Source organism: Cimex lectularius, unplaced genomic scaffold (genome assembly GCF_000648675.2).
Source record: "Cimex lectularius strain Harlan isolate CLEC.00 unplaced genomic scaffold, Clec_2.1 scaffold100, whole genome shotgun sequence".
Classification (NCBI taxonomy): Eukaryota; Metazoa; Arthropoda; class Insecta; order Hemiptera; family Cimicidae; genus Cimex; species Cimex lectularius.
The window spans coordinates 1,235,829-1,249,822 of record NW_019392663.1 but is presented as its reverse complement, the minus strand read 5'-3'; the positions used below and the strand labels follow the sequence as shown (position 1 = coordinate 1,249,822).

The window sequence follows — 13,994 nt, the reverse complement described above, 5'->3', positions numbered from 1 at the left end:
GGCCAGTCAAGCAAAACCGTTTGAGTCATTACTTGGCAGACACTGAACGGTTTTTATTTGCAGACATTTTTATTTGGAATTTTTTTAAATAAATATATTTGATAAGAAACGTTATTTTGACGGGTTTTATGGAGATTTATTGGCCCGCAAAACTCAGGATAAGAATTGCAAGTATTGTCAAAAAATGGGTTAAGTTGATAACTCGGTCTATGTTTTAAGTTCTTAACCGATTGTTATGTCCTTTGTCAAAACAAAAATTATCAACAGAAACCTCGTTTCTGCGAGTTTGTGGCCGAATTTATTGGTCTAAAAAATTCAGGAAAATTAGCTTGCTCCAGGGTTGTCTATATTTTTTTAAGTATTAATTTAATATCGCGATCTTTGCGTCGTTAAAAGTTAAAAATTTAATTATTTACTTAATTTAGCATGTGTCGGAACTAATCAGACCTATGTACTTTTCAGCCGCTTTATTTAAGAGATCGATTTCGGGGTGATCCGCCTCTTCTAATCAGTCTTGAGTTTCTAAAATATACGAGTTTAACCATTTTACAAAATAATGCTTCTTTTTCAGTTAAATGCTTAATATATATAATTAAATTATGTTAAGAATTGCTTGGTCAACGTCGTTTCAGACCCGGAAAAACATAAAGAGTTCCCCTCGGTTGCCTATATTCAAATGAGTGGCATTATTTAATTATTTTTTATTTAAATCGAAACCAATTAAAAACAATAAAAATAAAAATGATTATTCGGAGATCGTGAGAAGCGGTCTGCCTGTGACGTAGGCTTTAAAAAAACATTTTCTTTATCGTGCCAACGTTTCGATCTTTATTGAGATCATCTTCAGGGCCTGGGATTTACAAGCATTGTTTAAATTTAACAAATACATGTAGGATGGGGATAAAAAAATAAATTTATACAATGCAACAAAAATTATTTCAATATTCAATCACAAATACTAACAATTGCACAAATACTTTGATTGTATATTAAAAAATAAATAAAAATAAATTTTAAAAAATTTTTGCATTGTATAAATTAAATTTTTCCACATCCTACACGTATTTGTTAAATTTAAACAATGTTTGTAAATCCCAGGTACTGAAGATGATCTCAATAAAGATCGAAACGTTGGCACGATAAAGAAAATGTTTTTCTAAAACCTACCTCACACCAGACCGCATCTCACGATATCTGAATAAATAAAGATCGAAACGTTGGCACGATAAAGAAAATGTTTTTCTAAAACCTACCTCACACCAGACCGCATCTCACGATCTACGAATAATCATTGACTAACGGTCACTAAACACCACACACAATGATAAAAATAATAATTAAAATTTAAATCGTTCATACCAATCGATTTTCAAGACCTTTGCGTGTCAAGATATTCGTCTATAATATTTGAATTAGTAAAAAGAAATAGATTGTGGATTAGTTATATAATAAATATATAGCATGAAAAATGTTAATTTATATCAAAACAACCCCCGCGGAGCATTACGTCAAGGGTTGAAAACGTGCGAGAGTGGGGACGTGAATAGTGGAAGCGTCCGTTGTCGAACTGTTGCTCAGTTTGCAGCTAGCTCGCCACAGGCGTAGTTCCAGTGACGTTTCAGTTCTTTGTGTTGTCACGATATACGATAGCACCAGAGTAGGATTCGAATTTTCTAAACGTATACCCGCCAATTTTTCACCAGTTGTGAGGTATTTTTTATTTTCTTATAATTCCACCGGCCGCTGGGAGGAGATGGGAAGGACCGCGAGTCTTGGATCGAAACGTCGAAATTTAAACAGTTTTTCAAGAATATGGGATGTTATCTATGGAACCAAAATTGGGCGAAATTGTGCAAACGGGAATTAGAGGAGACGGGGTCACCGTCCTGAAAAAAAATTTTTCACCGTTTTTCCATCTTGTAGCAATCCAGTCGAAAAGAGAAAATCACTTTTTCCATCATTAATTTAATTAAAATACTACACTTTTCCACATATTCACGGCATATTTTAAATCTCTTTGTGCATTGTACTAAATAAAATTCAATAAATAGATTATTTGAAAAATATTTCATTTTTCTATTTAAAAAAATGCGAAAAAATTTATAAAAATATTTTAACAGCGCCAAAGAAAACAGGGTTTTATAAATTATTACCCATTTGTTATTAAATTTTAAAAATCAATACTAAAGTATAATAGCCTCAAATCCTCAAAATTCCAATGGGGCCCGTTTACAACTCAAAATTTGAATTGTTTCCTACCACCACTTACTTTTACATTTGAAAGCAAAATTTCCTTAATTGACATCCTGTTAATTAGCTCTAAGGTTTAAAATTACATTGCATAGAAATTGTTTTATGCAAATATAAGCCACTTAAAAAAGACTATTTAAATACTTTTACCCGTTTAAAAATATATTTTGGGTGCAACATAATTCTCGACTGAATCATTATGTAAAAGTTGAATTTTTTTCAACGACTTGATTCTATCTCTATAAAGGAAAATACAAAGTAAATAGGTACATAGATTTTTTTATACACAATTACTTATAATTAACGATTATCTGATGATTGAGTCATCAATTAAATATATTGCTTACTAAACATTTGCAAGCTATAAGTCCGAGGACATTACGTCGAATACGTGTTTTACTTTCATTTTATTTATCAATTTGTTTAATCTATAGAAGAACTTTATTTTGGTCTTGTTTCCCCAAAAAATACATTTTTTAGAATTTTACTTGGTATTTTTCAGTAGTTGCGACGCTCCTTATCTCACAGATCATCAATTGTATCCAATTAATTATTAATTAACAATGAAACCCGTTTAAAAGGATCCTTTCTTCATTATACTATTGACCTTTTCACCTGCTGTATTTTTTTCGAAATAATATAATTTATTTTTTGTGCCAGTGATTTAATAACACTATAACAGTAATAAGGTCGTATATGAAAAGTTAATTTTTATTAATTTTGCCGATACGGATTGAATTATTTTTCTTCGATCTTCCTCTCGCCCGACTTTCTCCATAAAGGACAAACTCGTCTGTCGAAATTGGCGAAATGCCGAAAGACATCTGACCAAAACGAGCCACGGCCGTTGAATCGATCAAAATTTCTGGTTTTGTCAAATCCTTTTGGAATTTTTTTAATCGTCGGGTCCGCGCATTATCGCTTTTTATCGATAAAAGGCCGACTACTGTTTGCCATCTAACCAATTGTTGAAAGTAAAGCCTGTAGACCGCTGAGTCAAATTTTCTCTCATAGGATTAAATATAAATTAACGAGATTTGACGATCGTGTTTTTTCTTTGTTTTTTATTTCAGTTCGATCAGAGACCAATATAAAATCCGAAGAGTTGGCAGTATTAAACACATAAAGATAAACCAATAAAATTGCATAATTTAACGTAATTCGAGTTTGCTGGTTGTTGAAATTTAAACTTTTTATTGACGGTTTATGATATTTTAGATTGCCACCGTTTTTGCTACTGATGTCATTGATTATCTTTCTGTAAGAAAAATTTTCCCGAATTTCATCAAAAGAAATTGCACGCCCACTTTGAGAGCGAATAGCGCAATATCAACGCGACGTGATGTTGGCCAGGTAGCGTGTGGTTGAACTCTTCGTCAGGTGTAATTGCCTGTAATCTCGTGTCTTCGCCGATTCTCGCTGTTTATCCTTGGCGAACCTATAAACCAGGTTTATCGCGTCCGGAGAACAACACCGGAGGAAAGAAGAGAAAATTATTTTGAAAAATTTTCGACTCGCTGTTTTACAATTTTTTCCCTATTTAAAATCAAACAATGGTGAATGGAGCTAAATAAACAGATTTCGGCCTTGGTGTTTGTACTGAAGAAATTGCCCTCCATTTCCATCGGATAAGGAGAAAATTTATATTTTATAATTGTACAATAATTGTTTTTTCTCGGAAAAAATTATATCAACAATAATTGTGTAAATATTACCACGCTAAGTTTAATAGAAGCGATTAGAATAGTTTTAAAAAATCCTTAAGTCACTCTATCTTCGACTTGTTTATTATTAAGTATTTTGTTTTCAAAATTACTTTGTATCCGAACGAGGAAAATAAATCCTCTAACCAAGTCGAGAAATGTACGAAGTACTTACTTTGTCGACATGGTTCTTAGTTTATCAGAAAAAAGTCCCTTCGGTCTCTCCAACCTGTCGTTTTTACGAAAGTGCTTTCTTTTGAAAATTTCTTTGCTGCCAAGGTAAATTCTCAAGTAGACCGAAAAAGTCCCTCAAGATCTCCAAACTTGTCATATATAAAGAAATTGTTTCATTGTCAAAGTAAATACTGAACAAACAAATGCTTCAAACACGTGAACTAATGAAAATTACTTTGTCGTCAGGGTAACTCCTCTCTCAAGACAAAGAAAAGTCCCTTTTGCCACTCCGAACTTTCTTGTATAAACAAACAAAAAATCTTAAAAACAAGTACACACGTACAACAAAAAGTACTTTGTCGCCATGATAATTTCTCTATCAAGACTAAAATAGTCCCTTTAGACAATCCGAACTTGTCTTGTATAATAAAAGTGCTTTGTTGTCGAAGTAACTGTTTGAACAATGGAAAATGCTTCAAACACATATACAAACGAAACGATTAGAACAAAAAGTCAAGTCCCTTTGGTTTCTCCAACCTTGTCGTTTATTAAAAAAATGCTTTGTTTTGAAGACTATTGTTGTCAAAGTAACTTTTTATCAGGACAATAAAACGTCCTTTAAGACACTCCGAACTTCTCATGTATAACAAAAAAGTGCTCTGGGATCAATTTAACTTATTGGAACTTCCCAGACAAAAACATACCTTTAGACACTTCAGTCTTGTCATGTATAAAAAGTGTTCTTTGTTGTCAAAGTATATTGAACAAAATAATCTTTCAGCCAAGTACACACTTTCAAAAAAGTACTTTGAGATGATAACTTTTATATCAGTACTACAAAAGTCCTTTTATACAGTCTGACCTTGTCTTGTATAATACAAGTTCTTTGTTGTTAAATTAACTTATTGAACAATGGAAAAAAATGCTTCAAACACGTGTACAAATCAGACGACTTTATATAAATTTGCCGGTTAAAACAAAAAAATCAAGTCTCTTTGGTGTATCCAATTTCTCGGTTATAGAAAAAAGTGCTTTGTTTTGAAAAAATATTTTTTTGGTAAAGTATTTTCTCCATCAGAACAAAAAGGCCCAAACTTCGTCATTTATAAAAAAATGCTTTGTGGCAGAGTAATAGCAGCTTTGTCAGTTCAAAAAGTTCCTTAAGTCTCTTCAATCTCTAGGTGTATAAAATGGAGCTGTGTTTTGAGAAGTGTTTTGTTGTAAAAGTATTTTCTCTATCAGAACAAAAATGTACCTTTAGAAACACCGAACTTGTCATTATATAAAAAAAATGCTCTGTACTCAAAGCAACATATTCATGAAAAAAATTCTTCAAACAATAGTTCAAATAAAAAGTACTTTTTCGTCAATTAGCTCATGTATTGGAACATAAAAGTCTTTTTTTCAGTTTCTCTGACTTCGTCATTTATAAAAAAATGCTTTGTCGGCAGAGTAATAGCAGCTTTGTCAGTTCAAAAAGTTCCTTAAGTCTCTTCAATCTCTAGGTGTATAAAATGGAGCTTTGTTTTGAGAAGTGTTTTGTTGTTAAAGTATTTTCTCTAGCAGAACAAAAAAGTCCCTTTAGACACACCGAACTTGTCATTATATAAAAAAAAATGCTTTGTACTCAAAGTAACATATTTATGAAAAAAAAATTCTTCAAACAATAGTTCAAATAAAAAGTGCTTTGTCGTCAATTAGCTCCTTTATTAAAACATAAAAGTCCTTTTTTAAATCTCCCTGACATTGTATTTTATTTTAAAAAAAGGCTTTCTCGGCAGAGTAACAGCTTTGTCAGATCAAAAAGTTCCTTAAGTCTCATCAACCTCTACGTGTAGAAAAAGTAGCTACGTTTTCAAAGTAAAATTGTATCTGAACGAACAAATCGTTAAAAAGATTGACTTTAAACACAATTTACTTTTTCATCTAAGCAACTTATAAAATAAAAGACTCCTATTCTTTATCCCGATGGAATTGCTTCTTCCGAACGAAAAATGTCCCATATGTCATCTCGCTATTTATAAAAATTCTTGTCGAAATTTATTCCACGTAGGAACGAAAATAGTTAAAAATTCTATTGCATTTTCAAAGTGACTGAAATATTCTAAACAAAACCAAAACAATTATTTTCCTGTCAAATTCGAAACGTATTAAAATGTACTTATTGCCAAATGTTTCACTTCTCTTTGAACATTACTTATTATTTAAATATTCAAATTAGCATGTTAGTTTAAATGGGAGTATCACTCCTTATTGTTATTAATATCAAGTATTGTGTAACGTTAAGTGATTGTAAACGAGTTCGGTAAATAGGTTTCAAACCGAAAGTAATTATCAGTTATTGCACGAACCTCTACAATGTGGGTTTTTATTAACGGTGTATTTCTTGGAGTGTTTTTGCGGATGATTTTGACCCAGTTTTCCCCGAGGGGAAACCATCGGGGCAGGGGAGAAATTGGCGATGCTATTTCCAGTATCCGCCGTTTTCATAACCGGTTTAACCGTGGGTCATAAGCTGCGTATGAAGTTTCTCCTGGATATTTTCCAATAGAGTTCCATACCTCGGGCTTCCCGATGCCGGATAAGGGGAAACTGCTATTTTTAGGAGGACGGGCTGTATTAACGAGCTGCATCGCCTTGTATCTTAGATTATCGTGATCCTTTCTCTAGGAGAGTACACGCGTGAAGACAGGCGTTTCGTTCCGCTGATATCCTCAAAGACCGTACGCATTGGCGGATTGAGTCGGGAAGGTCATGGCGACGCCAGTTCAAATGGTTTTCTGCCGTCAGTGAAAGTCATAGTTCAAGTTTACAGCGAGAATTGAAAATTTCAAGGACTCGACTATTCCAGCGTAAGCCTCATGCAAAAATGTTAACGAGTGTGAATTTCACTTAAACCAACGGATCCCGACTAAATCGCTGACAAGGTCCTGTGATCCAATTTTAAATCCAAATTAACACGCGCGCCAAGGAAACTGTTGATTTTGCAACCAATCCAATTTTATTGTTCTAATTTTATGGACGAAACAATATAATCACGGCATCCTTGCAGTAAAATTTATATCTAGAAGAAAACAAATTCAAGAGCGGGTTTTCCAGAGGTAATCAACAATGATAAAACCTCGTGAAAAGATATTTTAAAATACACAAACTTGAAGAATGTTTAATTAGCAGCCAATAACTGCTTACAATTAAAAAATCCTTTGTCGCTTTCAACTTTGCATGTATAAAAAAGGTAGTTGTCAACTTAACTTCCTTATGCAATCATGAATACTTACATAAAAGGAAATTAATAATCATGGTAACTTTTTATAAAAACTGAACTTTCTTAAGACTGTGCAACTTCGACTATAATAAAAAAAAAGTAATTCGTTGTCAAATAACTTAATTATTAGAATTTAAAAGAAAATCCTTTGTCGCCTTTAACTGCGCATGTATAAAAAAATTAGTTGTTGTCAACTTAACTTCCTTATGCAATCATGAAATACCTACATACAAGGTAATTAATAATCATTGTAACTTTTTTATACAAACTGACCTTACTTAAGACTGTGTAACTTCGACTATAATAAAAAAGTAATTTGTTGTCAAATTGTCATAATTATTGGAATTTAAAAGAAATCCTTTATCGCTTTCAACTTTGCATGTATAAAAAAATGTAGTTTTTTGTAAACTTAACCTCTTCTACCAACTGAAATGACTTACGACTATACAATTTCGACATGTATAAAAAATAGATTCGTTGCCAAAGTAGCTTCCTCATAAAGGCACAAAAACATCTAATCGTTGTTGAAGTACCCTCATTTTAAGAATACAAAAAATCCTTTGTGGCCTTAATTTTGCATGTATAAAAAAAAGGCAGTATTTGTCAACTTAACTTCAAGTCGATTGGTAAGAAATAAATTGACTTTTTCTCAATAGGCGGTTATTTTGTCAGACGCGTTTCGGTCTAATATCGACCATGTTCAGTGACTTTTTTTGAAAAATAAAGTGGTTTGACGGTTTATTACAAAGTTTAAAAGTGGATATCTGGACGACTATGGTCGTCACAAAATTAGGATGCCAAAAAATCAACTTCTTTATGCAGTCCAGCAATAAAATGAAGATATTTGATATTCACAGTAACTTTTTTATACAAACTTAAATTACTTCTGAAACTGTATGTATAAATAAATTTCTTGATAGTCAAAGTGAAACGTGTATGGAAATAACATGAATAAATAAAGTAGCTGTTTTGTAAGAATAAAAAAATTGTCGCTTCCAAACCCACATGTATAAAAAAAGTACTTTGTTGTCAACTTAACTTCTCTATACGAAGACAAAATCCACTCAATTTGTTGCGTCTCGACTTTTATTTAAAAAAATAAAAAAAGGCACTTTGTGGAGAAAAGTTCACTCATTTTCTCCCTCTCCTTGATTTATATTGTACAATTTTTTGTTGACTAATCTCACCTATTTTAAATTTAAAGATAATTTTAAACTGGTTTGAGATAAAAATTGGCCCAAAAACAATTATTTTAACCTAGAAATAAATTTTCTAATTAATTTTATTGTTTTCAATCACCAAAAAAATAAATGTTTATCTTCTTCAACTACCTCTTTCAAATTTGGTAAACAATTTAGCCTAATCTATCCGGCCATTATTTCAGCTGTCCTGTCGAGTTTGTACACCATGGACAAATGTTGAAGAATAAAATATGAACACTTATAAAGAAACATTTAATCATACATAATAATTTTTTAATCGGTAATTTATATTGGCAGCTCTTGTTCGAAATACTGTCGTAATTATCCTATTATATTAATTGAATGGTGGTTAATCTCGTGTTTAAAAAAAGGTCGGGCTCTTGAAGACTTCCACTTCAGCTGAATATGAGATCCTCTCCAGATCTGAAATCAACCGGAGGTCTTCATTGAACACAAATTGAAAAGATTATTAACCAATTGTCAATACAATCCAGAAAACCTCTGGCAAAATTAGCAATATAGGTTCATTCATCGACCCCCCCCTCGTCGGTTTCTTCGGTCGAGGCCGGATAAAAATCCCCAAGACGATTTTAATAGGTGGGATTTCACCAAATGCTGTGAATCTCAAGCGGTGCTTCACAGCATATGAGTCAACGTCAGACAGGTTTTTATGTAAACATTGGAGATTTTATATGAAATTACCGAAAGAGAAGTAAACACTGAAGATTTTCGAAATGTTGTAAACGTGCGACATTTTATTCGCCAAAAAAATCTTGTTAAGATTATATTTTTTATGTACACGTAAGTAGCTTCCTGAACGATATCCGTATAACTCAAATATCCGCAGACACTTGTAGCAAACAACTCCAAGTGATGACGTGCTGGTCCTCTTTGACACTTGTTGCGCCATTTCTGAGTATTAGTCTAGTTTCGGGGTCTACAAAGTTGAACTAGTGATTCACAGTAAAATTAACAAATAATTAAAAAAGCATTTGTTCAGTTTTTACGAGAAACTGAAGAAAAAAATCCCTTGAAATTGTGAAACTTTCATAAACACAAGTAATTCTTCGTTAAAGTACCTTGATAATAAGTACCTACAAAGTCTTTCAAAACTTTGCATATGAAAACACATGTGTCTTGTTTGCAAACTCCTTTACACAAAAAACAAACTCGGTTTAGATACATAGAAGAAGAAAGAAATGTCTTTATTCGAACCAACTAAAATTACTTAAGTAAAAATAAATTCGGAATGGATAAAAAAAGAATTCATTGTCAATGAAGCTTCATGATAAAGCTCATCCATTATGTCGTTTTCAATTGTATAAAAAATACTTTATTGCCAGATTAACTTTTCGATATTTGTAGTATGGCTGGATACCTGACGGTGAAGCAAAAAAAAAAAAAAAAAAAAAAAAAAAAAAAAAAAAAAAAAAAAAAAAAAAAAAAAAAAAAAAAAAAAAAACCTATACAATCTACAAATTGCGTAAGTATGTGAAACGCGTAAAAACTGACTACCTAGAAGTCATAGCAACTTCTTTATACCAGCTGAAATTACTTAAGACAATGCAACTTTGACATAAAAGAAAATGACTTAGTTGTCGAAGTAGCTTCGTCGCAAAGAAACAAAAATTGTGATGCTTTCAACCGCACATCTAAACAAAAAGGACATTGTTGTCAAATTAACTTTGTTAAACGTGTATAAAACAAGTACTTGATGAGCAACTTCTACATGTGTAGAAAAAAGCTTGGTTGTCAAAGTAACTTAATTTGTATGAACACAAAAAAATCTATAAGCCGCTTCCAGCCTAATTTTGACAACTTGAGTTCTTTATGCAATATACAAATTTGGTTTAAAAAAAAAGTACTTAGTAGTTGTAGGAACTTTTTATACAAACTGAAATTACTTGTACATCTAAGACATCTATAAAAAAAAGTCATTCTTTGTCAAAGTAACTTCATTATAAGTACATAAAAAAAATTTTTTTTCGTCATCAACTTGGCATATATAAAAAAGGTATTTTTTTACAACTTAACTTCTTTCTACAAACTGAAATTACTTAAGCCTATACAACTTCGACACGTATAAAAAAGTGATTCGTTGTCAAAGTATCTTCATTATACGGTTAAAAATAAAAAAATCCTTTGTCGCCTTCAACTTTGCATGTATAAAAATATTCGTTGTTGTCCACTTAACTTCCTTATGCAATCATGAAATACTTACATTAAAGGTAATTAATAATCATTGTAGCCAGCCTACTTTTGTCACTTGAGTTCTTTATGCAATTTACAAATTACTTTTTACAAAAAAGGTACTTAGTAGTTAAGGAACTTTCTATACAAACTGAAATTACTTTTGCACCTAAGACGTGTATAAAAACAGTCATTCGTTGTCAGAGTAACTTCATTATAAGGAAACAAAAAATTCTTTTTTTTTCTAAAACGATATTTTTTGTCAACTTAACTTCTTGCTACGTTCAAGCAATAAAATAAAGTTACTTGATAATCATATTAACATGTTTTATACAAACGAAATTAATTCTTCGACATGTATAAATAAAGTATAGTAGTAGTAAATAAGTAGTAGTTGATTGACAAAGTGAAACTTGTATAAAATAAATACTTGGTAGTAATAGTAACTTCTTTAAACCAACTGAAAATATTTAAGACAGTACAACTTCGATAGCAATCACAACTTCGACATGAATGAATAAAGTATCTTGTTGTCAAAGTAGCTCCATAGTAAAGTTGAACAAAAATTTTATCGCTTCCAACCCCACTTGTATTAAAATAGTACTTAGTTATCAACTTAACTCTACATGAAGACATCCTCAACTTCTAAAAAAAAGGGTACTTTGTTGGCGAAAGATCATTGATTTTCTCTCCTTCCTTGGTTTATTTGTTCGTAACAATCGTTTGGTGTTAAAGTAACCTGTGCGGTTAAAAAAAAAAAATAAATAAATAAAGATAATTTTTAAATTGGTTTAAGTATAGAAATAAAAATTGGCCCAAAACTATTATTTTAACCTGGGAATAAATTTTCTAATTAATTTTAATGTTTTCAATCACCAAAAAATAAATGTTTATCTTCTTTCCCTCCCACATCCTAATTTGACAGACGATTTAGTCTAGTCTACCCAGCTATTATTTAAACTGTCGTCTCTAGTTTGCACACCATGGACAAATGATGATCGGCAAAGCGATAAAATAAATAATAAAATATGAACAATTATAAAGACAAATTTAATGACACATAATACTTTTTTTATCGTTAATTTATATTAGTATCTCTTGCTCGAAATATTATCTATCAATTATCCTAATAGAATAGTGGTTAATCTCGTGGCAAAACGTTTGGGCTCTTGAAGACTTCCACTTCAGCTTGAAGACGTAATCCTCTACTTCCTCTCAACAAATTTCGTATAAAAAAAGATACTTGGTAGTCATTTTTTATACAAAGTAAAATTACTTGAGATGTGGAACTTCGACATAAAAAAGGACTTAGTTGTCAAAGTAACGTCATTGTACGAACACAAAAAATCTTTGTAGTGATATTAACTTGACTTCTTTATACAATCATGTTACATTTAAATGCACCTTTATTTATTTATTTATTTTTTGAAACTTGTATCATAAAATAGTCCAAAAACCCTAATTTAAAATAGCAGGACGCTTCCACTTTATTATTTTCAAATCGCAAAAATTTCACTTTTTCAGCACGAATCCTTTAGGTTATTCATAACTAACCGTGGATAAAATAATTAATTTGTGACGAAAGAAACTTCTTTATACGAATCCTTTAAGTCTGAAATATCGTTGACGAATAACTTTATCATCGGAACGAAAGATACCTGTCCTCAGAAACGATACTTTTGCCATAAATTTAAATCGATTATTTATGGTCCGCCTAGGTTCGTGTTGTCACGGGTGGTAAAAATCGTTCGAGTCGATTTCTTTATTTTCTTATAATATGACTTGATTTTGACATTTTACATCATGCATTTCATGTTTTGGTTATAAAACACTCAAAACTGTCCTCGGTGTAATATAAATAAAAAAAATTAAAAAATCGTGTGAGTGCTTCGGGTTTGTCCCAGTGAAAAAAAACTTGTTATTTGTAACCGCAAACATTATATTATTGCAAATTCTTCCACCCCCTCTCGAGTACGTATATAATTAAATTTTCCGAGGAATTCCAGTCAGTTAAGTGCGGCGATAAGATAATCAAAGGGCAAAATCGGAAACGCGTCCCCACCACAATTTAGAACATTTATAAACGCATCCGTGCACATCTCGGGTCAATTGTTGAATAAAGTTAAAACCGGCAAGATGGTGCAAACTAAGACTTTAACTAAAAGACGCGTACGTATTATTTTAATATATTATATTGATTAAAAATCAAATATGCCGAGGTGTGTCATAAAATATAATTAATTTACACTAAACGATAATTTTGATTGAGGGTAGCAAGCTTAGATGCATTTCATTTATTAACATTTTTTAATAAATCAGCCTTTCCTTCCCCTCACTATAAAACCAGAAAATGCTGTAAATTATTTTACAAACAAGACAAATTTAAACAGTTCTAGTTAGTTTTTATTATTTTCAATTAATTAATCTTTAAGTAAGGTATTGGTTGAGATAAAAAAGTCAGGGTAACGAGCGGGATTCGAATTCGGCTTGCCGATGGTCGTGGGTTCGAATCCCGCTCGTGACACTGACTTTTTATCTCAACGAATACCTTCCATAAAGATTAATTATTGATAATATAAAATTCCGAATAATTATTCCTTTTCTATTGTATTGCTTGTATTACTGGTGATTCGTGTGTAAATTTTGTAAATCTTGTTATTTTTTGGGCTTTCGCCCCTCCGAAGGACACGTAGGCTCGTACATAATCCAAATTTACAACACAGTCATTCTTCAGCTTGCCGAAGGTCGTGAGTTCGAATCCCGCTCATGACATTGACTTTTTCATCTCAATCAATACCTTACCTAAAGATTAATTAATTGAAAAGAATTTATTTGGTCAATCGGATCACGAAACCTAATCGATTTAGCTTTTATTGTAGGACGCTTTAAATATATTGCAATATTTCGCCACATTTTCAATGATTGCGAGCAGTTTCATGGGTTCAAATTGGAATTTCACAATTTTAAAACAATCAATTCACGATAATTTTACAACTTATTTTTATAGTTAGGCTCGGATTTACAGTTTGGTAATTAGAGATGGTTAATTAAAAGTTGCAAAACTCCGATGATGAAAGTCGACATTTCTGTTTTGAAAAAAAAACCCACACCGAGAATCGATTTCGACTCGACCGATTATTCAAAATTAGGCAACCTCTCGGTTATCGAATACGAGCCCGCATGTGCTTTAAAATTTCCATTAAAAAACCA

General features: G+C 31.6%; 1 protein-coding gene across 17 annotated transcripts in view; it reads left to right on the top strand.

Moving 5' to 3' along the window:
* The window catches only part of LOC106663561 (TLD domain-containing protein 2), a 357,519-nt gene that overhangs the window by 321,114 nt on the left and 22,411 nt on the right, over positions 1 to 13,994 (top strand). The window contains exon 1 of one of the 17 annotated variants that reach the window (XM_014388475.2): positions 1,578 to 1,710. The exons of 14 other annotated variants lie outside the window; for them this stretch is intronic. Coding sequence is in view for 2 of the 3 variants with exons in the window: in XM_014388473.2 (XP_014243959.1) it covers positions 12,921 to 12,953 (33 nt within the window). In the remaining variant the exon portion in view is untranslated. Of the gene's footprint in view, positions 1 to 1,577; positions 1,711 to 12,802; positions 12,954 to 13,994 lie in introns of those variants that run through there. 2 more of the 17 variants (XM_014388473.2, XM_014388479.2) reach the window with 2 other exon arrangements.